The sequence below is a fragment of the Periplaneta americana genome, chromosome 3 (assembly GCF_040183065.1).
Source record: "Periplaneta americana isolate PAMFEO1 chromosome 3, P.americana_PAMFEO1_priV1, whole genome shotgun sequence".
Classification (NCBI taxonomy): Eukaryota; Metazoa; Arthropoda; class Insecta; order Blattodea; family Blattidae; genus Periplaneta; species Periplaneta americana.
Genome location: NC_091119.1, coordinates 150,457,126 through 150,483,322, shown reverse-complemented (window position 1 = coordinate 150,483,322; position 26,197 = coordinate 150,457,126). Strand labels below are relative to the sequence as shown.

At 37.4% G+C, this 26,197-nt stretch overlaps 1 protein-coding gene across 1 annotated transcript; it reads right to left on the bottom strand.

The window, feature by feature from the left end:
* Positions 1–24: 24 nt before the first annotated feature.
* Positions 25–25,805, bottom strand: LOC138696624 (uncharacterized). Its single transcript, XM_069821811.1, has 3 exons — positions 25,596–25,805; positions 1,538–1,720; positions 25–218 (listed from the first exon to the last, which is right to left on the bottom strand). Exons 1-3 carry the CDS (start codon positions 25,759–25,761, stop codon positions 187–189), a joined length of 381 nt encoding a protein of 126 aa, XP_069677912.1. The 5' UTR covers positions 25,762–25,805; the 3' UTR covers positions 25–186.
* Between the last annotated feature and the right edge of the window lie 392 nt (positions 25,806–26,197).

Below are 26,197 nucleotides of genomic sequence, written 5' to 3'. Positions count from 1 at the left end.
TGGGTGCGTAGAAATTTTATCAACTTGTGATTTTATAACCAAATACTTTATTGTAAGTATGTAATGCACAATAATTGTTTTTAATATATAAATTACATGTTTTCTTTTTAATATGTTTGATTGACTTAAGAACTGTGTTTTGTTTAGAGTGTTATTCCTCATGTTTTTTGCTTCTACTGGATTTTGTCAGCATTCTCCTTCTTTCATCACAGCCAAATCTGAAACAAAATAAGAAACAATGTTACTTAAAGCAGGTAAAGTATGTAATGTACAAAATACACATGCAAAAGAAAATGTGGCATTTAAACATTCTGTCAAACTATTTTATTTCTATTATTTGACATTTCGCTTTTTACACTATTTAAGAAGTGATAATTTTCCTGCCCTTCGATTATAAAAATGATGTATAAAATTAGTACATCCGAAGGAGCAAAGCTCGTGCTCGGGTGAGTTCAGTTATAATACTTATATAATACAAAATCCATTAATTTGATAGTCTGTTAACTTGAAAAAAATTTAGCAGCTAACAAGCAAACATTCTGATGGGAGCAGATAAAAAGTTAGTTTTTTTCTTTCATCACATCACTAATGTCAAAAGAAGAGCTTATACAAATTTTGGCCACTCGACCGCAATTATGCTGCCGTCCAAAAAGTGATTTTCCCTGGGGCTGTTTACAGAAAAAAAGCACAATTGCACGGAAAGATTTTATCGAAACAGATACAGTAATTATTGCGCTATTTGCCAACACATCATCCACTAGAATTGAGACATTGGTCATACCATGGGATCAATTTTTTTATCCTTGTGTCGTAGAAGTCAGCCGCTTGGGATCGGAACCAGTGTTTGACAGCTGTCTGCACCTCTCTGTCGATCTCATGATATGACAATTAATGTCTCAGTTCCGGTGGGGAATATATTGAAAAATAGCTAAATAATTGTTGTGTCTGTTCCAATAAATTTTCTCAATGAAATTGTGTTTTCTTTCTGTTAACGGCCTCTGGCGAACTTATTTTTTTACGGCCCTCGTAATTGCGGTCGAGTGGCCAAAATTTGTATAACCACTTCTTTCGACATTATTAACATGGTGAAAGAAAAAAAAATAACTTTTTTATCTGTCCCCATCAGAATGTTTACTTGTAAGCTAGAAAATATTTCTTGGCTTTGTAAATATCAATTGTCTTGAAAACTGAATTGCAATTGTTATTGAACAAAGGACAATGTAGTTTAATGCTATATGTATCAGTTTGCAAAACTTTCAGTGTGACCTCCGTGTCTCTCATGGCACCGAAAATTTTAATTAGTTTGTATTATGTTCATCACTCCCGGATTAATTGAATGTGATGACAATACTTCCAAATTCATGAGAAATAGCTGTGCATAGCGGATATAGCTAGGCTCGTACAGACAGATAGATAGTACCTATGCCAATAATGCATTTTTTTTTTTTTGGTATCAGGGATAATGGAAACGTGTTAAATATAGATTAGAAATTAGTAAAGATCGTGGATATTGAACTTGTGACGCAGTGTTACTTACAAATGCCATTAATACAATTGTTGTACTCGTATACGCAGCGATTATGGAAGCTCTTCATGAAGCCGTTCTCTCCAATCGCACAAACGGGCTCGTAGTTGTCATCGCAGATGAATTCACACCACGAGTCCGATCTGGGGGTCTTGTGAGGCGGGGCGGCCACCACTGTCTCCAACATCAACAAACCTGAAAACGTTTAAGAATAAATTATTATACTATAAAGTATAAACTATAAAGAGAAGATAATATTTGTCTTATTTACTGTGAAAACGGGCGAATGGTGTCATATTACATTGTCGCAAGTCCCGCCGTGTAGAAAATAAACTTCCGGTAAACACGCGAGCGAATGAGTTTCTAGTATAACAATTTAGTGTGTCTAGGTATCTGTAGTGTCATCATCATCATCATCATCATCATCATCATCATCATCATCATCATCATCATCAGTTTTGATGGAATTTACGTCCAGTTGGCAACATTGCATCATAGGTTAGCATCGATTAACGTAGCATAGCTTAAACTTTCTGTGTGTGGTAGCCTTGAGATCCCTTCAGTTTAATTCTGTACATACAGTAAATGTTTATTTTTATAAAGAAAATGAAATGAGGTTGAACTTTCTCCATTGCTTGTGTTACAGAATAATAGTATTCTTAATTTCTGTATGATTGTAGACAGTTCGTATTGCTTTATCGAACAAGCTAATTGAGTTATGGCTGAGGAGCAGGTTAGGGGGTCACCAGATCGCAGGTCATGAGCTACCGAATAACTGTTATCATCACTTATATAGATAGCGTCCTATAAAACAGAGGCCAACATTCTTTATGGAAGTAGCCTCAAAATATCCGCAATTACAAAGAACACTTAATTATTTACAAAGTCAGCCTGGGTAGCGTAGTTGGTATAGCGCTGGCCTTCAATGTTCGAGATTGCGGGTTCGATCCCGGCCCAGGTCGATGGCATTTAAGTGTGCTTAAACGCGACAGGCTCATGTCAGTAGATTTACTGCCAGTAAAAGAACTCCTGCGGGACAAAATTCCGGTACGCAGGCGGCGCTGATACAACCTCGGCAATTGCGAGCGTCGTTAAATAAACCATAATTAAAAAAAAAATATATATATATATATTTATACTTCGACTTGATAATAAATGCTAATAAAATGACGATTCAGAAGTCTGAAGAAGAATATTACAATATTAATAAGCAATATAAAATTAATGGCATAGCATAGCTAATTAAATGTAAATATATTTTCCAGTGCCCAAATTTTATACAATTGAAATTTCTTTTCTCCATTCACCATCCTGTAATTCTCTCGCTTCCATCATGTCAATAACACCCTCCAGATATGTTTTCTTAGGTCTTCCTCTTCTTATCTTCCCAGGTGGAATCCATTCTAAACTCCTCTTTCGTAACCTACTGTATTTGCGTCCATCCTTTTCATATGTTCAAACCATTGTAATTGTCTAGCTTCCACAAACTAATACATAGGCGGAGATACGGGGGGATCTTGTTAACAAAAATCGACAGTACTAATTTTTGATATAAATTGATATTTTGTTGTAATTATGTAAACAAGGTATACATTTCAGAGGGCATAATGAATGTATTTTTATGCGCGTTGGTGCATTCGTATGCTCATGATAAGAATACGTACAGGCCAGTTACTTTATGGTGACAGCTCTGGCCTGGCGACGCAGTGGTTTGGGCGAGTTCACTGTTTGTTCGAAGGGGTGTTCCTTTTAGTCTTCCCCTGGCTGCGTTAGCGGTCACATCTCGGGAGCGTTAGTGTGGGCGTACAGTCGCGCTAAGGACGTACTACACCACCACTGTCTTGTATATTGCAATTTAGTGTGTTTCTTACGTACATTTCATTTAGTTACTTAAATAGTTGTAGTGCTTCTGTTTTGTATTGTTTAGTATGTAGTATTTATTGTCTAGATTCACTGCTATTTTCTGTTTGTGAAAATGCTGCCTGTTAGAAGCAAACTGAAAGGTTGGGTATTGCATTCGCAGTCGCGAGAAGTCATGAGCAACGTGTAGCGCTTTATGAAGATAGCGTCGGAAGAAAAAACGTAACAAATGTTGGAAAACTTGTAGCAGAGTTTACCGCTGTGTCTGAGAGCTGTGTTAGCCAAATAATAAGGGAGAGTAAAGACATTGATAATTGGCGCCAAAATCAACTGTGGACAACTTTAATGAAGCTGTCATAAGACGAACCAAAACACGAGTTCTATATTTCATAGAAATAGCGGCCCACACTTAAAAAAATACATATATTATTGAAGTTGAAAGACTGTCGACTTTCAGGGAGGTATCTCGACTTTGAGGAAAGTTATTTTGAAATTAGGATTTCATTGAAAAAAAAACACACACAAAATAATCGTCAAATTCTGGTCGAGCATCACAGCATTAGGGCCAAAAGTTTGCAGTATTTGAGGAAAATAAAGAAGTACAGAGAAGAAGGCCGCTCCATCTTTTACATGGATGATGATGATGATGATGATGATGGTGATGGTGGTGGGAAAGGTAACAGTGAAGCACTGATGAACATTATCGATATTTCCGCATGAGTATATTTCATTGTTAATTAGTGATTAACTGTTAAATATAGGCCTAGTGATTCGATTGCTGCTCAGTGTATTTCCACATTAGTGTTTATTACTGATTATTGTTCCGAACTGCTGCTCATTGTATTTCCACATTGGTTTACTTCTTTATTGTTTATTATTGTTCCGAACTCCTGCGCATTGTATTTCCATTAGTTTACTACTTTAGTGCTTATTAGTGACTATTGTTCCGAACTGCTGCTCATTGTATTTCCAAATTATTTTACTTCTTTAGTGTTTATTATTGTTCCGAACTGTTGCTCATTGTATTTCCGTTAGTTTACTTCTTTAGTGTTTATTACTGTTCCTAACTGCTGCTCATTGTATTTCCATGTTAGTTTACTTCTTTAGTGTTTATTATTGTTCCGAACTGCTGCTCATTGTAGTTCCATGTTAGTTTACTTCTTTAGTGTTTATTACTGTTCCTAACTGCTGCTCATTGTATTTCCATGTTAGTTTACTTCTTTAGTGTTTATTATTGTTCCTAACTGCTGCTCATTGTATTTCCATGTTAGTTTACTTCTTTAGTGTTTATTACTGTTCCTAACTGCTGCTCATTGTATTTCCATGTTAGTTTACTTCTTTAGTGTTTATTATTGTTCCTAACTGCTGCTCATTGTATTTCCATGTTAGTTTACTTCTTTAGTGTTTATTATTGTTCCTAACTGCTGCTCATTGTATTTCCATGTTAGTTTACTTCTTTAGTGTTTATTACTGTTCCTAACTGCTGCTCATTGTATTTCCATGTTAGTTTACTTCTTTAGTGTTTATTATTGTTCCTAACTGCTGCTCATTGTATTTCCATGTTAGTTTACTTCTTTAGTGTTTATTATTGTTCCTAACTGCTGCTCATTGTATTTCCATGTTAGTTTACTTCTTTAGTGTTTATTACTGTTCCTAACTGCTGCTCATTGTATTTCCATGTTAGTTTACTTCTTTAGTGTTTATTATTGTTCCGAACTGCTGCTCATTGTATTTCCATGTTAGTTTACTTCTTTAGTGTTTATTATTGTTCCGAACTGCTGCTCATTGTAGTTCCATGTTAGTTTACTTCTTTAGTGTTTATTATTGTTCCGAACTGCTGCTCATTGTAGTTCCATGTTAGTTTACTTCTTTAGTGTTTATTATTGTTCCGAACTGTTGCTCATTGTATTTCCATGTTAGTTTACTTCTTTAGTGTTTATTATTGTTCCGAACTGCTGCTCATTGTATTTCCATGTTAGTTTACTTCTTTAATGTTTATTATTGTTCCGAACTGTTGCTCATTGTATTTCCATGTTCGTTTACTTCTTTAGTGTTTATTATTGTTCCGAACTGCTGCTCATTGTATTTCCATGTTAGTTTACTTCTTTACTGTTTATTAGTGACTATTGTTCCGGAGTATGAAGTGAACACAGTGACAGGAGCTCAAAATTATGCAGACGCTGCAACGTAAGACTTCATTTCTAATATGACTGTATTTCCCTCCCTCCATTCGCTCCGTCTCAGATCGGTCTCCCTCCCACAGTAGAACCTTCTCCTCTCTCGCGTCGACGAGCTGTCACCATAAAGTAACTAGGCTGTATTTGTGAATTAGCTTATTTTGTCATCGTATTGTGCTCCCCCTAAGAAAATCATTGTAATAATCTTTTCTTTTTTGTATCATTATTAATTCTACTGTATCTAGGGAGAGAAATACTTTATTACGGTAATTAATTAAAATCGTCTGTCTGGCATCCCATGAAAGATCAAGAAAAATAAATAGAAAAATTGCACTTTAAATAAGAAAAAAACATAATATCCAGGTTAGAAAATGTGATGGAAACAATAAAAAAATGAAACTGTGAGTAGATTATAATAAATGATATTGCGACAAGTACCAGGAATCTTTCAAAATATTTCTACAAATTTTAACGATGATTTCGTTTGAAATGCCGAAAGGACGTATTTGTGAAATTGAAGCTTTTACTGCTGGTGCCAAAAAGGAGATACTTAACCTCCCATGCAATTACAGGTAAATTATAATTTATATTTATATATTTATAAATTATAATTTATAATTATAACTCTCGCTAATGTGAGCACAAATTCTCAAGCTTTGAATATATATATTGAAAACAAAAGATTCTAGAAAATTTCTGTGATCGGAATCATGTGAAGTCTTATTTCGTTCATTTTTCTGACATACGAAGTTGCTGTTCAACACCATCGATATCGTGTAGTCCAGCAAATCTCGGTGAAGATATCACTTATACAGCATGGGCCATAAGTCACGTTACCTCCCCTAATTTTTTACTTCACAACTAAGAACTAACGACTCATATACATACACATATTTTATACAGGGACATCATTTTATTTTTACTAACATTTGTATTATTAACTTGCCTATACCTCTGGATCAACGCCGTTTGCTACCCCCTTCCTCGACTGGAGTTCGATGATACTGGCGTAATATATAAACAAATCACTCCACTAGGTATAGGAGGGAAGAAAAGTAGTTCATCCATTTACGTAAACTAGGTAATATTGCGCTTTTGAGTTTGATCATTTTCATTAGGTTTTTGTTTAATCAAAATACAGTACTGTATTAACAGTGAGTGTTTTTACTCACGAAATGAGCTGTACATGTGAACGTATTCATTATGCAGTGTATATTATACTGCCTACAGCACATTAGCGTACAATATAGAGAATGAAGTTAAATTGAAAAATAATCATAATATGGATATTTAAACACATCTTTTTTAAATGGTGGCCGTTCATTTCGATACAGGCTTCAGTTCTAATGTGCATATTATCGCACTATATACTATTGTATTTAATTCCAATTACCAGTTTCGTTCCTCGTACTAGTAACTCATGTTGAAATAATTCTGTACCTACTCTATAAAAGAGTACCTTACGTACTGTAAATTTAATCTTCACTTCTGCCCGATCCGAAAAGATAAAATTACTCAGACATACTATCTACTATCCGTCCAAGTAGTTAAGTCGTAGGGTCGTAGAAAGGGAGGAAATCACGTGACAGTTAACTACTTAACGAGGCCCTTTTATTTAAGTTATTTTAAACAGTTGTATAATATTACGTAGACGTCCAATTCCTAACAGAAATTAATGTTTTCAGAAAAGAGCTAAGACAATCCAGCCACTAGCTGGCGAATAAAAGCTGGTGGGGAAAACCGGGATACGACGTAGGCAAATGGACGACAGTACCTGTGCGAAAATGATTCAATATTGAAAGCTCTTTCGTCACTGGAAAACGCGAACATATTTTTGGAACGTACTGTTTACTATGACTGTATATGCTGTCTTGGATCTGTGTGGAGGACGGTTGAACTCCATTAGTAGAGGGGGTGGGAGTGAAGTACATTAAAAAACTCAGGTACAATAAAAATTGAAGTAAAAATAAAATGATGTCCCTGTATATCCAGAAGATCTGTGCGTGCACTGTCGTTATCATGACATAACTGAATATGACGCTATGTTCGACGAGAGGTTTTGCGAAGAAAATCTTCTGTTATATTCCTGAATGCTTCTGGTACAGCAAAATTTCAGTTTATTAATTGCAAAATATTAAAATGTTAAAATATTACAGGGGTAACGTGACTTTAGCCGTACCTGTATTAACTATTAGGTTATTTATCGTCGATGGAGTCGACCTGGTTGGCGAGTTGGTATAGCGCTAGCCTTCAATGCCCAAGGTTGCGGGTTCGATCCCGGGCCAGGTCGATGGCATTTAAGTGTGCTTAAATGCGACAGGCTCATGTCAGTAGATTTACTGGCATGTAAAAGAACTCCTGCGGGACAAAATTCCGGCACATCCGGCGTCGCTGATATAACCTCTGCAGTTGCGAGCGTCGTTAAATAAAACATAATTTTAACTCGTCGATGGAATTTGTGATAGCGAGACGGTATCTGGCAAGATGAGGCTGAGGATTCACCATGGGATTACCTGATATTCACCTTACGGTTGAGAAGAACATTGTAAAAAAAAACCTAACCAGGTAATCAGTCCAATTGGGAATCGAACCCACGCCCTAGCACAATCCCTAACACACAGACAAACGCGCTACTGCCTGAATTACGCCGGTGACTCTGCATTTTCAAACAGAAAATAATAAATTGATATTTAAGGAGGACTGTGGAGAGTATTTGTGCAGTGATGAGGGAAAAATGGGACCCTCAGAAAATCCTCGTGTCATATTCGCCAGAGACGGAAACTGAAGCGGGACCACTTGTATGACAAATTCACGCTCTACTCTGGACCACCAAATTAGCTACTCTTATACAGCCTATTGTGCCACGGTGTCTTTTTTTTTTCTTCCGAATTTCATTGGTAATTCCTGCTAGAAGCTCTTACAATGATTTCTTGAACTTGCGAAAATACGAAAAAAAAAAAAAAACAAACAAACAGACAAACAAACAAATAAACAAAAAAAAAGAAGCTTTTTATCGTCTTGATGTAAATCATCAAAGTATGAAATTGTCCTTGATTCTGTCTTTCCAAAACCATTCGATGGACCCAGACTATTCTTCTAATTTACGTCTATTCTTTCTCCGTATGAGCAAAGTTTCCAAAAGTATATCTCCTTCTATGTTATGTTCACTGAAAGAGTGAAAAATTCTCTACAAAAATTTAGTGTATAAAGCGTTCGCAGCGCCGTGCTAAGTGGTCTCGTCTGAAGGGGCCCTTTATGCCACACACGGTACTGTAGGCGCGTTTGTCCACCGCTCCGGAGCTGCAATTGAGCAAAGGTTAGATTCTCTCTTGGACTGATTACTTGGTTGGGCTTTTACCGAGGTTTTTCCCCCAACTGTAAGGCGGATTCCTCAGCTTCATCTCGCCAAATATCATCTCCGCATCACCAAAAAATAACCTAGAAGTTAATAAAGCGTGATTAAATAACCGAATAAAGTATTACACTACTCTATTGTGAAATGTGCCCAAGAGCATAATAATTTAGACAAGGATTAAATTTTGCTAATTCTGTGAAATTACAGACGAAATACTGTAGCTTATCAACAGACAGTGGTTTAATTCCTCCAGTTTCAGTTACATGACCAATCCAACCTTACCCATTTACCTCAGTGTCAGCTCAAGGTATAAACAAAGATGATTGAGTTTGGATTAAACTTCAATACAGCTGATTCGCTGACATTTCAGCTACGGTTGAGTAGGGGTGGGGTGGGGGTGACTTGAGTGGTAGACCAGCAGATACACGGCAGTTCTAGGGACAACTGCAAGACTCGTCTGGAAGTGTATGATAGTAATTTGTTTTTAGATTTAACAAATTTAATTTGCAAGCTATTATTTGTATCAAAAACTTGTGTGTAATTATTTTGTGGTGTTCTTTGGAAATGAAGGCTTCAATACACAGATAGTGACGATGAAGAATGCTGCGTCATCTTCAGTTTGGACGCTATAAACGATGTAGCATCGGACTCTTGTCAGATTGAAGGTATGTTATATTCATTTCAGTGTCATTATTAGTTGGGTATAAGTTATAGAGACCTATAAGATTACTGTCTTATTCTTGGAGCTATTCCTCTTATTTTTTATTGCAATCTATTTAGAATTGTTTTTTGTTGGAATTCGTTTTACATAAATCCATTACTAGCAAGCATATCATAGTATCTGTCTATGTCCATTGCAAGTTTGAGAAAACGCAATATAAATTTGTTTAAAATATTTTGCGACATACAATTTGTTTTTAACTGCGAAGATTACGCGTTAGTCACTGAAATAGTAGCAGCAATAGTATTAGCATTTAAATAGAGTATTAGATAATAAAATTACGTATTACATCGGTTACATTTCGGTGATCTTCACAGTAAATAAGGAAGATAATTAACATATGTCACTTTTGCTCTAAAGTAACTAGTAGTCTTGGATTAGATTATCGAGGAAAAATACTCCGTAATTAAATAATTGATTAAATGGCGATCTTACTCGTGTTAATTATGTAAGCATGTGCGGCTTACAGCTGTTTCGGTGCTACTTGACACCATCTTCAGAGCCTACTAGATCTCAGCGCTATCTCAACTTCGCTGCCTGTTGTGTGGGTGCGTTCGTGTGATGAAGAGTTGTGTTAAATAGTGTGTGTGTTCCGAAATTGATCTGTGTGTTGAGAATTTGATTAGGGTGTGTTTTAGTGTGTCTGTATATTTCATATTGTTCTAGTGTGTTGAGTTTTTGGATGAAGGCTCTGAGGATGGTGTCAAGTAGCACCGAAACGACTGTAAGCCGCATATGATTACATAATTAACACGAGTAAGATCGCCATTTAATCAATTATTTATATTCAAGTGTTAAAAGTAGTGTACGAAAGATTCAACATGAATTATCAAGACAACTCCGTAATTATTTACTTTTTCTCCGTGAGTTTACCATATTTGGCACATATTAGTTTGACCTTGTGAATCGTTTTGAATTATGTTTCACCCTTCGCCGACGTGTATTTCCGAGTCAATATAGAGTATCCACCAGCCACAGAACGAATATTGCACACTTTTATCACTGTCAATGTGGAGCTATAAACCAATTTTCAATGCCTTTATCGCAACCACAATACATTTCAATTCTTATTGTATTATTATATAGAATTATTACTAAATTAACACATTTAATATATCACTGGACGAACTAAATGTAATTATTATGAAAATCACCTATTTCCTTTCTCGAATTACTATCCACTTCCACTAGATGGCTACCGACATGAGAAGCAGGACCGGCAATACATGTAAACGAAATTATACTAAATGTGAGAAATGTTACTACAGGTGTGTAGTATTATGACAGGTTAGGTATGATCAGGTGTGTATTGTGTAACAGGTTATGTTAGGTTTGATTAGCTGTGTAGTATTATGAGAGAGGTTATGTTAGGTTTGATTAGGTGTGTAGTATTATTACTATATTGGCGACACTGTTACATTAAAGAAATATAGCAGCATTCACTCGCGACTATTTTCGTATAAGTATAAGTAAGGTACGTATTTAAGGTGGGTTGGGTGGGTTTACAGCTCTCTCAGTGACCACATCAATTTCTATTAATCAATACTATAAATCCAAGGCATTTTCAAGGTATTTTTATCAAGTTCCAACAGTGGCTGGCACATAAGCAATATTCACCTATTTCCGTAAATATTGCAATTTTAAGGTTAGGTTAGGTTAAATGAGAGGATAGCTAAGTGATACGAGGCCGAAGAATGCGACAAGGCTAGAGTGGGTTATATAAGGGGATAGATAAATGATACGAGGCCAAAGAATGCTACAAGGTTAGAGTGGATTAGATGAGGGGATAGATAAGTGATACGTGGGTGAAAAATGTGACAAGGCTGGAGTGGGTAGAATGAGGGGATAGATAAGTGATAGAAGACCGAGGGCTGCGACAAGGTTGGAATGGGTTAGATGAGGGGATAGATAAGTGACAGGAGATCGAGGACTGGGACAAGGTTAAATTGGTTAGATTAGGGGATAGATAAGTGACAGGAGACCGAGGACTGCGACAAAGTTAAATTGGTTAGATTAGGGGATAGATAAGTGACAGGAGACCGAGGACTGCGACAAGGTTAGAGTGGGTTAGATGAGGGGATAGATAAGTGACAGGAGACCGAGGACTGCGACACGGTTAAAGTGGGTTAGATGAGGGGATAGATAAGTGATAGGAGACCGAGGACTCCGACAAGGTCAGAGTGGGTTAGATGAGGGGATAGATAAGTGACAGGAGACCGAGGACTGCGACAAGGTTAGAGTGGGTTAGATGAGGGGATAGATAAGTGACAGGAGATCGAGAACTGCGACAAGGTTAAATTGGTTAGATTAGGGATAGATAAGAGACAGGAGACCGAGGACTGCGAGAAGGTTAAATTGGTTAGATTAGGGGATAGATAAGTGACAGGAGACCGAGGACTGCGACAAAGTTAAATTGGTTAGATTAGGGGATAGATAAGTGACAGGAGATCGAGGACTGCGACAAGGTTAGAGTGGGTTAGATGAGGCGATAGATAAGCGACAGGAGATCGAGGACTGCGACAAGGTTAAATTGGTTAGATTAGGGGATAGATAAGTGACAGGAGACCAAGGACTGCGAGAAGGTTAAATTGGTTAGATTAGGGGATAGAAAAGTGACAGGAGACCGAGGACTGCGACAAGGTCAGAGTGGGTTAGATGAGGGGATAGATAAGTGACAGGAGATCGAGGACTGCGACAAGGTTAGAGTGGGTTAGATGAGGCGATAGATAAGTGACAGGAGACCGAGGACTGCGACAAGATTAAATTGGTTATTAGGGGATAGATAAGTGACAGGAGACCGAGGACTGCGACAAGGTTAGAGTGTGTTAGATGAGGGGATAGATAAGTGACAGGAGACCGAGGACTGCGACAAGGTCAGAGTGGGTTAGATGAGGGGATAGATAAGTGACAGGAGATCGAGGAATGCGACAAGGTTAGAGTGGGTTAGATGAGGCGATAGATAAGTGACAGGAGACCGAGGACTGCGACAAGGTTAAATTGGTTAGATTAGGGGATAGATAAGTGACAGGAGATCGAGGACTGCGACAAGGTTAGAGTGGGTTAGATCAGGGTATAGATAAGTGACAGGAGACCGAGGACTGCGACACGGTTAAAGTGGGTTAGATGAGGGGATAGATAAGTGATAGGAGACCGAGGACTCCGACAAGGTCAGAGTGGGTTAGATGAGGGGATAGATAAGTGACAGGAGATCGAGGACTGCGACAAGGTTAAATTGGTTAGATTAGGGGATAGATAAGTGACAGGAGACCAAGGACTGCGAGAAGGTTAAATTGGTTAGATTAGGGGATAGATAAGTGACAGGATACCAAGGACTGCGAGAAGGTTAGAGTGGGTTAGATTAGGGGATAGGTAAGTGACAGGAGACCGAGGACTGCGACAAGGTCAGAGTGGGTTAGATGAGGGGATAGATAAGTGACAGGAGATCGAGGACTGCGACAAGGTTAGAGTGGGTTAGATGAGGCGATAGATAAGTGACAGGAGACCGAGGACTGCGACAAGGTTAAATTGGTTAGATTAGGGGATATATAAGTGACAGGAGATCGAGGACTGCGACAAGGTTAGTGTGTGTTAGATGAGGGGATAGCTAAGTGATAGGAGACCGAGGACTGCGACACGGTTAAAGTGGGTTAGATGAGGGGATAGATAAGTGACAGGAGACCGAGGACTGCGACAAGGTCAGAGTGGGTTAGATGAGGGGATAGATAAGTGACAGGAGACCGAGGACTGCGACAAGGTTAGAGTGGGTTAGATGAGGGGATAGATAAGTGACAGAAGACCGAGGACTGCGACAAGGTTAGAGTGGGTTAGATGAAGGGATAGATAAGTGACAGGAGACCGAGGACTGCGACAAGGTTAGAGTGGGTTAGATGAGAGGATAGATAAGTGACAGGAGACCGAGGACTGCGACAAGGTTAGAATGGGTTAGATGAGGGGATAGATAAGTGACAGGAGATCGAGGACTGCGACAAGGTTAAATTGGTTAGATTAGGGGATAGATAAGTGACAGGAGACCGAGGACTGCGACAAGGTTGGAATGGGTTAGATGAGGGGATAGATAAGTGATAGAAGACCGAGGACTGCGACAAGGTTAAATTGGTTAGATGAGGGGATAGATAAGTGACAGGAGACCGAGGACTGCGACAAGGTTGGAATGGGTTAGATGAGGAGATAGATAAGTGACAGGAGATCGAGGACTGCGACAAGGTTAAATTGGTTAGATTAGGGGATAGATAAGTGACAGGAGATCGAGGACTGCGACAAGGTTAGAGTGGGTTAGATGAGGGGATATATAAGTGACAGGAGACTGAGGACTGCGACAAGGTTAGAGCGGGTTAGATGAGGGGATAGATAAGTGAAAGGAGACCGAGGACTGCGACAAAGTTAGAGTGGGTTAGATGAGGGGATAGATAAGTGACAGGAGACCGAGGACTGCGACAAGTTAGAGTGGGTTAGATGAGGGGATAGGTACGTGGCAAAAGACCGAAGACTGCGACAAGGTTAGAGTGGGTTAGATGAGGGGATAGCTAAGTGACAGGAGACCGAGAACTGTGTGAATGTTAGATTGGGTTAAATGAGGTGATAAGTAAGTAATGTAAACAAATAACAATAACTCCATTTTTTATTATTCTGGTCGCGGTAGCCTAAAATATTAATTTTTACTCCATTTGTGTTGTATTTTTGGTCCAGTGGAAATGGTGTACTTTTAGGAAAACACTCACCTTATATTCACATATTTATAGTGTAGTAAAATCCCTCGTAACCGGCACGCAAATAACCGGCAATACAAAAACAACGGCACTTTTGGCTGGGCAAAAAAAAAAAAAAAAAAAAAAAAAAAAATATATATATATATATATATATATATATATATATATATATATAGTTTAAATCTGTCACATTGCCAGTGTGGGCCATCAGTTTTGCCATATTAGGAACTTCGCGCGAACTTTCGTTTTGATTGAATATTTGAATCTAAAATTAGTGTATTATGTGATGTGTTTTAATAAAGAAAATCCACACAGTTTTTATGTTTATTTAGTTGTGTTCGGGCCGTCAGTGTTGCCAGTTCAGGAAGTTCTCACGAACTTTCGTTTTCAGTGAATGTTCGAACCTAAAATTAATGTATTATTTGTGTTGTAATAAATAAAATCCACACAGTTTTTATGTTTATTCAGTTATGAACAAGTGATAGGGAAATAAGCTTCATATTGCTGCAGTTTCAACATTTGGCACCATGTAATAGAACATTTTTTTTGTATAATTATACAGGTATTTATTCAATTATCCGGTAAAATCTCGTATCCAGAATTAGGTTGGTGTCTTTGGTGCTCGTTAAGAGGGATTCTGCTGTACTATTTTTGGTCCAGGGAAAATATTCACCCTTATCGCAAAAATTGCCTAAGAATCGCCATGGATTACATATTTAACAAATCTATCCACGGTGAGGATAAACTAAGTTTTACATTATATGTATGCCGAAAAGATATGGTTAAGAAATTTAATAAACACACATTACTTCTTAGAGGGGAGGACGTGTGGGCAGGATGTGCATAGGAGATGTGGAGTGTGTTGCGTTGCATGTGTTGATAGCCTTTGATCTGAATACTTACTTTATTTTTAGCTTTGCTATCTCTCGCTTTCGACAGAATAAAATTAACGATATTCTCGGAGATATGCACATCCGTCGTCGAGTCCAGCAGACATGTTACTTCGTTGGGCATGGACACGAATTCTCAGGGTTTGAACAGTTTAATTAATATGCCGAGGAAAATATTTACAGTATTATATTTGACCCAATAAGCTTACTAGTGTCGTTGAAATGTCATGTAAACTACAAATAGAAATCAAGAACAAACCAAATAGTTTCGAAATATTTGTTTGTTGTGTTTGGTAAGCGTAATTATTTCTTTGAACACTATTTTTCCTGATGTCGAAATGATTCCCTTGAATCACGTATTTGCATCTATGAAGAATGTTGCTAGATTATGTCATAGCAGGCAGGATTTCACTTTCATTTTTCTCCTTAGATATCTAGGATAAACATACGTTCAGATTTTTTTAATTGCCTTTCGTTCCTGTTAATGGCAACATGTATAACTCTTAATTTAGTGCTAAACAATAGTGCTAATAGTGGTTGTGACAATCAGTGAAGAGGTTTCACATTGTGCATTTTATGTTGAATATTTAACTTTTTAGTTTTGTGGACCATGTAACTTTTTCACATTATTTTTTTATAAATGTTAAAGAATCACCCAATTGGTCAGTATCTGAAAATTGTTAAATAATACATTGATAAATAGGGCTAAGAATTTTATGCCCTTACATTGCGCTTCATGCGCCTCTGACTTTAGGTACAGTACCAGTATGTATTTCGTTTCAGCGGTGAACTTTAGTTGATTGGTTACATTACGACCGAATAGGGTAAAGTTGCCTAATTCCGTGATACGTTTTTTTCACTGAATGTCATGGGGTTGGGCATCTTGCTAAGAAGTTCACCGATATCTCAAAAGTATGCGAAAGATATAATCTTTCGAAAAAGATGTCTGGTGCTATGGTCGAACGGCAAAGCTTCGACTGACATTTAGTTTTAACCCTGCATTACTCAGGTGGGGTATGGTAAACCCCAGTGGGTATATTTCAACGAAAATCTAAGAGATGGAGCTAGTGTGTACTCTGTGCATCTGTATACTTTTCAATCACATCCAGAAGAGTTCACTTAAGAAATTGTTTAAGTGAACTAAGAATAGTATATTTAATTGCGTTTATCTGATTTCTGAAACTTGCGGGAAAATATATTAGTTATTTAAAATGGGGTTTGTGAAACCCCACCTGAGCAATGGTGAGAATATTTATAACATGAGTAACGCAGGGTTAAAAAAGTATCACGGGATTAGGTGCATCACAGAAATAGACAACTTTACCCTACTGCTATTAGTAACAGGGAACATTCAACGTCTTGTAAAGAATAATAATAGCAAGATGCCGAGGACGAAACTTGCGACTTTTATTTTATTGTAAACTTATTAAGTATGAGACATATTTTTCCTTTTTTGCTAAAAAATTGTTATATATTATTTTATTGCAAACTTATGAAGAAATATGCAATGTTTTTTTCTTGAGTACAAAATAAATTTGCGTATTTATTCATAAGTTAGTAATAAAATAATATGCAACAATAATTTCTTTGAGCACTGTATTACTAATTTTGACGATGGAATACAAAACACTTTAGTAGGCCTAGTCTTGATGTACTAGCAGTCCGTATACATAGAGCAGAGTGATGTTAAATAATTTCCTTTAAAGAGGAGTTGTAACTTCTCACGCATATTTAGTTAGAACATATAAGCGAATGTTGTAACAGATTATTTACAATTTATATTTCCTTCGGCTACGTAAAAAAAGAGGAGCATGGAGATACAATAATACGGTTGTTATTCTCTAGAACTTGATAGTTCCACCATTTGTTTGTTTGTTTTTTTGTATTTCCGATAACTTATGTGTAATTTTGTAATGAAGCAGACGTCGTTCTGAAGAAATGTTCACTATCTCCATAAGTAACGCGTGGAAAATTACATCATATGCTGCAGGAATGGAATACTAGCGACTACAAGATAAGTAGTTAGTATGAAATTCAGCAACAGTAAAGGAAACACGGGTGTTGTTATGAATGAAAACGATCCGAGTACAACTGAATATTTGCGATCTCCTTCCCGAAATCTGACCCTAAGAACACATTTAGGCTATTCTGAGTAGCTATGTAAGATATTTGTGCTCAATAAATATTTATCTCGAGAATTTCCAAACCTCACCTGACTGAGAGATTTTCTGTATTGTGTTAAATTATATTGTTTTTAGAAGGGTGTTACATGACAACTGAAAGCTGATGTCGCCACTGTCGTATACAAGATATCGAAGGCAACTATGGAGCGCGGGGCATTAAGGGGATGACACGCACTGCTAGTTCGTGGAATCAACTACGGTTAATTTACAACGGGCGGGTAGTAGGGCGGAGCGTGAATTGCCCTTGACTTAAGACCTGGGACAACACGATAGTGCAGTCTGTTATAATTCCGCGTGTTTCAGCATAATACATGGGTTGTAAATAAAGTAGTGGCAACGCTGCCGGGAATGGACCATGCGCATTCGCATGCGATACGAGACAACTGGTGATCATAGAGATTGTCGATGTATTTCATGATAAAACCGGTTGCTATGACATCAGATGTTATTGTGCGTGGTTAAAAGTAGAGCACTATTTTTAACTGCTCTAAAGCATGTTTACTAAACTTGAGCAGCGATCATGGATAAAAATCGAGGTAACCCGTGGTAGAAATGCACGCCAATGTCATCAAGAGTTACTTGAAGCTTGTGGCAACGATGCACTACCGTATCGGACGGTTGCTACTGTCACCCTCTGAGGAGTTCAGTGCTGAGAGGAATGCGGTTCCGACTAGTCTAGCGCGGTACTGGAGTGGGAGGGAACAGTGACAGCGGCAGTCTGGAAGGAAGTACAATCATACTCAAAACATTTCACTCGTATATAGAGTACCTAACACGTGTACACAGTCACACACTACTACAAACTGAAGACTGCATATTTTTGGACGATTAATACTTCCCACTCTGCTCGGCTCGGCTTGGCTGTAGCAACAAAAGAATCTACCTGCAACCCCCCTTACCGATGGCAAAAATACCTCAGATCCCAGCGCTAAACTCGTCGGAGGAAGACCGTAGATGGGTCTCTGCATTTCGCATGGGTCGGAATGACACGACACATGTGGCTCGCACAGACCGCCCGTCCATTTTTAATGAACAAATGGAGGTAGTGGGAGATCTCCTTGCTCATGACCATCGCTGGACTGTATGAGAATTGTCCATCGAGGTTGGACTCGATCATCAAATTGTGTGGCACATCCTGAACAAAACCTTCACATGAGAAAAACTGCAGCATGCTGGGTTCCTTATAACCTCGCAGAAGTATAGAAGTGTCACCGATACGCAATAGCTCAACTCCACCTGCAGAGATATCACAACGAAGGGGATATATTCCTGCAACGTATTGTTGCCATTGACGAGACTTGGGCACTGGCATGAGCCTGAACTAAAGCGTCAGTCTAATGAATGGCACCACGTCCAAAAAAAAGTGCGATATGAACTCTGTAGGGACAAAATCATACTGATAGTGGCATACGGCAGTGAAGCTGTCATCATTAGTCATGTAGTACCTCAAGACCAAACTGTCAATGGAGCGTATTACTAACATTTTCTCGAACACAACCTACGTCCAGCTATGCGGCACAAACGTCCACATTTCTGAGAGACAATCCACCTTTCATCTTGCATGGTAATGCTCGTTGTCATGTCACAGGAGCAGTGGCTGAATTGCTACAGAGATGGGATTGGGAAGTATTGGAACATCCTCCGTATTCCCCTGACATGAGTCCTTGTGACTACGACATATTTCCACGGTTGAAAAAACCACTTAGAGACAAGACGTTTCCAGATATTGCATCAGTGCTGCATGCAGTAGGGCAGTTTATCAGAGAGATCAACAGAAAGAACCTCGCTAACGGCATTCAACAGTTACCACGGATTAGCAAAATATACAGGAACACGTTGGTGATTATATTGAAGGGATGCAAATGTATTTTTCATAATTTTTTCAATAATATGTTCGTACTGTCTATGTTGCCACTACTTTATTTACAACCCTCGTATTTATTTTGATTTACTTTATTAAGAATAATGATCACACGACAATATCATTATGAAAGACCTGTATGAAAATACTCGGATAATAGAGAAACAAAATGTATTGAGAAACAAGAGGAGGAAGCACGTGAAGTGACGAGTTACTAGTTACATTACGAACATTTTAACTACAGTAAAATATCAATATCTCTAAATCCTAAAGGTCTCTGAAATTACTTTGTTATAACGAAATTTCGTTATGTCGAAATATTTTTTCTAAAGAAAAAAAATGCTTGTTAATTTACTTACGCCATAAATTTCGCATATTTTGTATGTACAGGGACATCACTTTATTTTTACTAACATTTTTAACATTTACCTGGCTATACTCGGAAACACTGTTACCCCCCTTCCATTACAGGAGTTTGGAGTTGCTAGTGCAATATGTAAACAAGTAATTTTACTAGCTATAGGAGGAGAGAAAAGTAGTGTATCCATTTATGTTACAGGGAAATATAGTATTACGATTTTCAGTTTGGTCATTACTTTACAGTATTTTATCAAAAAACAGTAGAATAGTAACAATTTTTTTCACAAACTCAAGTCTTCAGGCGGTTATATACATTATGTAATGTCTACTTTATTCAGCATATTACTAACCTAATTTATTTCTGAGAATTTTGTGGGCACTTCCGTAAGAAACCCCAATCTCTACAGCTAACTTCTTGACCGACTTATTACGACCTCGCTGCATCCTTTCTCTAGCATCTTCTACAGCATATCAAAAAACAGTAGAATAGTAGCAATTTTTTTTCACAAACTCAAGTCTTCAGGCGGTTATATACATTATGTAATGTCTGCTTTATTCATCATATTACTAACCTAATTTATTCCTGAGAATTTTGTGAGCAATTCCGTAAGAAACCCCAATTTCTACAGCTAACTTCTTGACCGACTTATTACGACCTCGCTGCACCCTTTCTTTAGCATCTTATAAAGCATCTTCTGTCACCTTTGTTGGCCATATTACACTTTTCTTCCTTTCTGTACACTCTGTTGCTCTAAATTTATCCACCAGATTAATGGCATTTCTACGAAAATATTCCGTAATGATATAATCAGGAAATTGTGAAAAAAAAGAAGAAAAACTGTTGTTCACATTCGGTTATATTGTAATTCCAGTTTCCATCATCGTCCTTCATACCTACAAACAGTAAAACAAAACTCTTGTTTAAATAATGCTGTTAAGTACCGTACCGTATTATAGGGTACCGTACTTTCGGAAACTCTAATCTTCACTTGTGCTCAGTCCACACAGATAAATTCAGTTATGCTACACACCATACTTGTGTGAAAATAAACTTCAATAATATAAGCTTTTTCTTCTATAGAAAATGCAACATATTTCTGAAACACACTGTACTCTGTACTGTTTATTTCACTGCTAGCAACAGCGGCCGCAAGTTTGTGTGACTGACGTTAGCAAGGACATTAGTGAAAGGGGTGGGAGTCAAGTACATTTAGAAACGCAGGTACAATAAAAATTGAAGTAAAAATAAAATAATGTCCCTGTACAAGTAGGTCAGGAGAATATTCTTAAACAAAATAAAAAGCTGAGCTTGCATGCATTTGAAAAGAAAACATTTAAAAAGTAAGACATAGGAAAAGTACAGCAAGAGGTGTCATGTTGTTTGGGAAGCCGTGTTTCGAGATTAGTGAGTTCTGATTGGCAGAAGGACATAAATGTGGAGAACAAGGGAACAATTGCACAAAATTCATAGACATCTGCATCATAACAGACATACTACTATATTAGCTAGGTATTTAAGACCACGCTGCCATTATGCAATTGCGATATTATTAGAATACGAGTAATATAAAATATGTCTCTGCTTGCTAAGGAATTGTGCCCTATATTTAAAATAGTTGAAAACGTAGATTTTCCGGCAATAGAATATAATTTTTATTTTGTTATACCGTATCGACATTTTTTTTTTTTCGTAAAAGCGAAATTCGTTGAATTGAAATATTTTAACACTAAATTATATGGGGAAAAAGGCAGAGTACAGTAATAATTTGTAAGACTGAATATTTCGTTGTAATGGCGTTCGTTATAACGATATTTTACTGTATTTCATTTTGCAATGAAAGCCAGTGTTGGAATTCAGCTATCAAATATCCTGAAAATGTGCTAACTGCGGAGTTCAGGCAAGTATTATGTAATTTCTCTTAGATCATATTAATGGAGAATAGAATGGATACACAAGGTGGATTAAAAGTCGCTTTCCCTAAACACTTCCTTACATTTAATTACATTCAATTCAGATTTGACTACACATTCTTTACACATTTTGTTCAAAATGAAGGCCCTGTTTCTCGATGCACAATTCACAACGTTTAGACAGAACATAATTCACGATTTTAATCGATTTTCGCGAATGACTGTTCAATCATCTGTCGCAACTGATGCAGATCCTGCGGTTTCTGAGCAAAAACATCATTTTTCAGGATACCCCAAAGAGAAAAATCACATGGCGTCAGGTCGCATTATTTGGGTGGCCATTCTGTTGTGCCACGACGCCCAATCCATTCATGGAATTGCTGGTTCAAGAAGTCCTTCACTCCTACACCAAAATGAGGTCGTGCTCCATCCTGTTGCCATATCAACTGCATATCGGCAAAACGGCTGTTTTAAGACATGACATAGGAAAAACAGCTGACACACGAACATGGTTGCCAACCCACCACTTATTACACCAGCTATTTGTTTGTTCAAGTTATGATGTCTGTATACGTGTCCAAGTATGAAACCTATGAACGAATATGGAGAAAGCGACTTTTGACCCATCTTGTATTTCTGGATCTTAAAATTATAGCTAAACAGAATATGCTTTAAAATGTATTTTCTTTCTCTTAACTATCTGCTCATATTAATATTTGTCGCATATCACACTTCTTAAATTAACTTAGAGAACCATGTCACCTAAAAGTTTATGTTCTTTATTACATGTGCAGACAAGAGAAGTTTTACTCGTGCTGTAGCTACCAAACGTTGAATATTCTGTTTCAACACTCGGATCAGAAACTCGAAAATTACTCCTCTAACTATCCACTAAGGATGTGCGAAATCTGCACCTTAACAGTTTGTACATTATGGCTCGTTGATTCTGGATTTGGTATTGAATTAACATGAATTTAAGCCACCGGCGTGGCTCAGTCGGTTAAGGCGCTTGACTGCCGATCTGAAGTTGCGCTCGGGCGCGGGTTCGATCCCCGCTTGGGTTTTTTTCGAGGTTTTCCCCAACTGTAAGGTGAATGCCAGGTAATCTATGGCGAATCCTCGATCTCATCTCGCCAAATACCATCTCGCTATCATCAATCTCATTGACGCTAAATAACCTCGTAGTTGATACAGCGTCGTTAAATAACCAACTAAAAAAATATGATTTTACTTTTTAGAGCACAGTTTTCCGCCGTGCTTTGTGGATAGCGAGTGCGTTTCCCAATCAAACTGTCCTAGCTTCGATTCACGGCGCGGGCAGTGGAAGAAATTTATTTTCCATCCGCGGAACTAGGTGTTCGTCCGTTGTCTTGTGATTGTCCTACGATGTCTCTGCGGTGGCCCTGCGTCATGCCGATCCCATGACCAGGGAGGTCCGCATTTTTTAGATATCTAGTGTACGATCAAATGAATCTCCCTCCCTTATCCGCAGTGGTGTGCAAGTCGGATGAAAGGGGAGATTAAGCAGAATAAGGAAGAAATAACAATAAGTACAATTCACAGCCTTAAGGCCCATTCACAATGAAAATTAAACATAACCGTAACATAAACACAGAAGTTTGCGTCCAGGCTACCAAATGGGATCATTCACAATGATTCACATAAGCATTGCCATAAACATTACCGTAAGACGTTAACATGAAAGTTTGCAAACTCCAAATTTTCATGTTTATGCTTACGTGATTTGCAAACAGAACACAATCGTGGAGCGATGAAGTATACGACAGAATATGAGGAAATGGCGTCGTTGTTATGTTTCCATGGTTACCAAGTATGTTTGCTGTTATGTTTATGTTCCCATCGTGAATGATGGTATGACTTCTTGATTTTACCGTAACGTTTACATTCTTAAGTTAACGCTTACGTTATGTTATCGTTACACGTCAGAAATATGCCCTTACAAGATGTTTCATTGCTGTTAATTTACAAGAAGTTTGATTTCTGTGAATTTAATTTAAAAGAAGTTTGACAGCTGTTAATCTACCTTTCTGTCTTTTATTTTGTCACATTTAACTTTACGTAAGAGAAACAGGCTGAATTACGTTTGATAAGAGATTCATAAAAATTATTTTCTTCTTTAAATGTAATTTATAGCAAGAGTAATTTTAAAATATTTACATTCCTTTCTGCGGTCATGAATATCCGTTTCAAGACAGAACCAGTAAGAAATTCGAATATGTTGAATACTCTCTAATTCAACACAATGTTTAACACCAGTAGGACTTAATTGCTTGACAGTTTTCCCAGAGGTGAACTGGTTGGTTTTAATAAGCAATATGATATACAGTATAATTTTATGCGTTAAATTTTAACTTCCACTTATACATCATCATCATCATCATCATCATCATCATCATCATCATCATCATCATCATCATCATCATCATCATCATCATCAGGCATTTATCACAAGACTATCGTAAGCTATGGCTAGGGGCCGCAAATTTGGGAGAGCAGCACAAAATGAGGCGCCAAAGGGGCAGAAGTGGGTATGCTTGTCTTATTATTACCATTGTTATTATTTATATTGTTTCATTGTTATTATTATTATTATTATTATTGTTAATTTTCATATAATTCTAAACAGTATAAGAATAATAGTAAACGTGATAGAACCATAAATCTAGGTTTATATTTGGGAAGAAGAGTGGCGATTTTTCTCTGAAATGCACTCAATTCTGATGCCCCTGGAACGGTAGAAGTAGGGTAAAGATTGGTAATATTGTGATACTAATAATATTATTATAGTTCCTTTGGAGAATTTTTTTTATAATTTTACAGAGCGAGAGAAAAATAGTTTTTTTTTTTTTTGCGTCAACGTATTAAGGGAATGTTCGTGGACAAGTTTCTGCACGAACCCGGTCCTTCTCTCGCTCAGTAAAATTGTAAAAATTCTCAAAAAGAACTATTATAATATTATTAGTATTACAATATTACCAACCTTTACCCTATTTTCAATGAACTTTTTTCCTAACATTTTCAAGAGCAGAAATGTCAATTTTACATGAGATAGTAATTTCTACGTCCCACATACGCTGTACTTCTATTTTAATATTCACTTATTTTATCTGTTTCCAGCTTCCTTTTTAATACACTTGTCTCAGCTACAACAATAATTTGACAATTTTTTCACGTCTTATTATGGATGGTTCATTTACTCGCATTTTGTCAGTCTGTATTGGTTCAGCCCTAGAGTACAGTGATATTATCTGATGCATGATAATTTCCTAAGACTGAATCATTCGACTATTAGTTTTAAAGTTAACAAACTAAGCTAAATAGTACTTACCATGCACAGCTTCTATCATTACACAATTGAGTGACTGAATGGAATAAGGACCCATCCCATCTCAACTAGATTTTCAAAAATATAATATAGTATTACTAATTTATCTTTATAAATATGTCGTACATTTTTTTGGCATGTTATTGCGTATAATACACGTCAATATTTCTACATTTGCCTAAATTTTAAATGTTTTACTGAACCCTGTCATTTTGAAGGGAAATTGGGTTGGTCCCTTATTCGATTCAGTCACTGAATTCTTAAAGTATCTGTCGAGAGGCACTATAGTTCACGTTGATATACAATATTGTATGTGATTGAAAATGAGGAATTCTTTAATTCTTTCTTGAGTTAAATCTGTTATAAATTATTTAAATTAAACTAGAATAATTTAGACGCACCTTAAAATCTCCGAGGGGGGGGGAATTTTGGCTTTGTGAGGGAAAAATCTCCCTCAGACCAAAATCTCCCTCAGACCATTCTCTTAATCCGTTATTGGTTGCAGCACCCAAAACTACAAGAATTCTCTCTGCAGTCAATATCAGTTCGTTAAAATTAGACATTTTTATAAACCCGTTTGTACACTCTGATGTTAGAAATATCACACAGTTGACGGAAGAATGGGGGAGAACCGCTATTACCAACTTGCACAAGTGGCACACTCTGTGTATGTACTTACTTATGAGGAGGAGCGTGGTGCTGAGTCTCATGTTGACGGAGGCCTTACAGCTTCGCATTGTTCTTCGGAATTGAGCTGCACGCTTATGAAATGCGACCGGAAGTGTGCGTGTTACGAGAGGTCCTTGCCGCCTGCCGCCCGCCTTGTGCGTACACCGCGCATTCATTCATCTCCGACGGCCCCACTACCTCGCCGGCAGGCCGTCGGAAGTCACTGATTGGTAAATCTCCAGAAATTTTCCAATAACTATTATGACTCACGACTGCGACGGCGCTGTGCCAACAACGAACTCACACGATTTTAATAACTGTAATAGTACTTATTATTATTATTATTATTATTATTATTATTATTATTATTATTATTATTATTATTACCATCACTATCATCATCTGAAGTATGTCTAATAATTAGGGCTCGGAAGTTGATGACCTAAAAATCACAGAATTTATTTACTTGTTTTTATTTATTCATTAAAGACATCAGCTCAAAGAATTTGAGTGACAACAAGGGTCCTGAATACAATAAAAATGTACAGCAGTGGCAAAAAAAACCGGACCGTCTCTTGTAGCTGATTTCAGAGCCTTTTTCACTCCAGAGCA

Coding starts and splice junctions, on each gene's coding strand:
- LOC138696624 (XM_069821811.1), bottom strand. CDS start 25,761: ATGAATGCGCGGTGTACGCACAAGGCGGGCGGCAGGCGGCAAGGACCT. Junction 1,721..25,595: donor CACCACGCTCCTCCTCATAA/GTAAGTACATAC, acceptor AAACGTTTTCAG/GTTTGTTGATGTTGGAGACA. Junction 219..1,537: donor CAATTGTATTAATGGCATTT/GTAAGTAACACT, acceptor ATTTTGTTTCAG/ATTTGGCTGTGATGAAAGAA.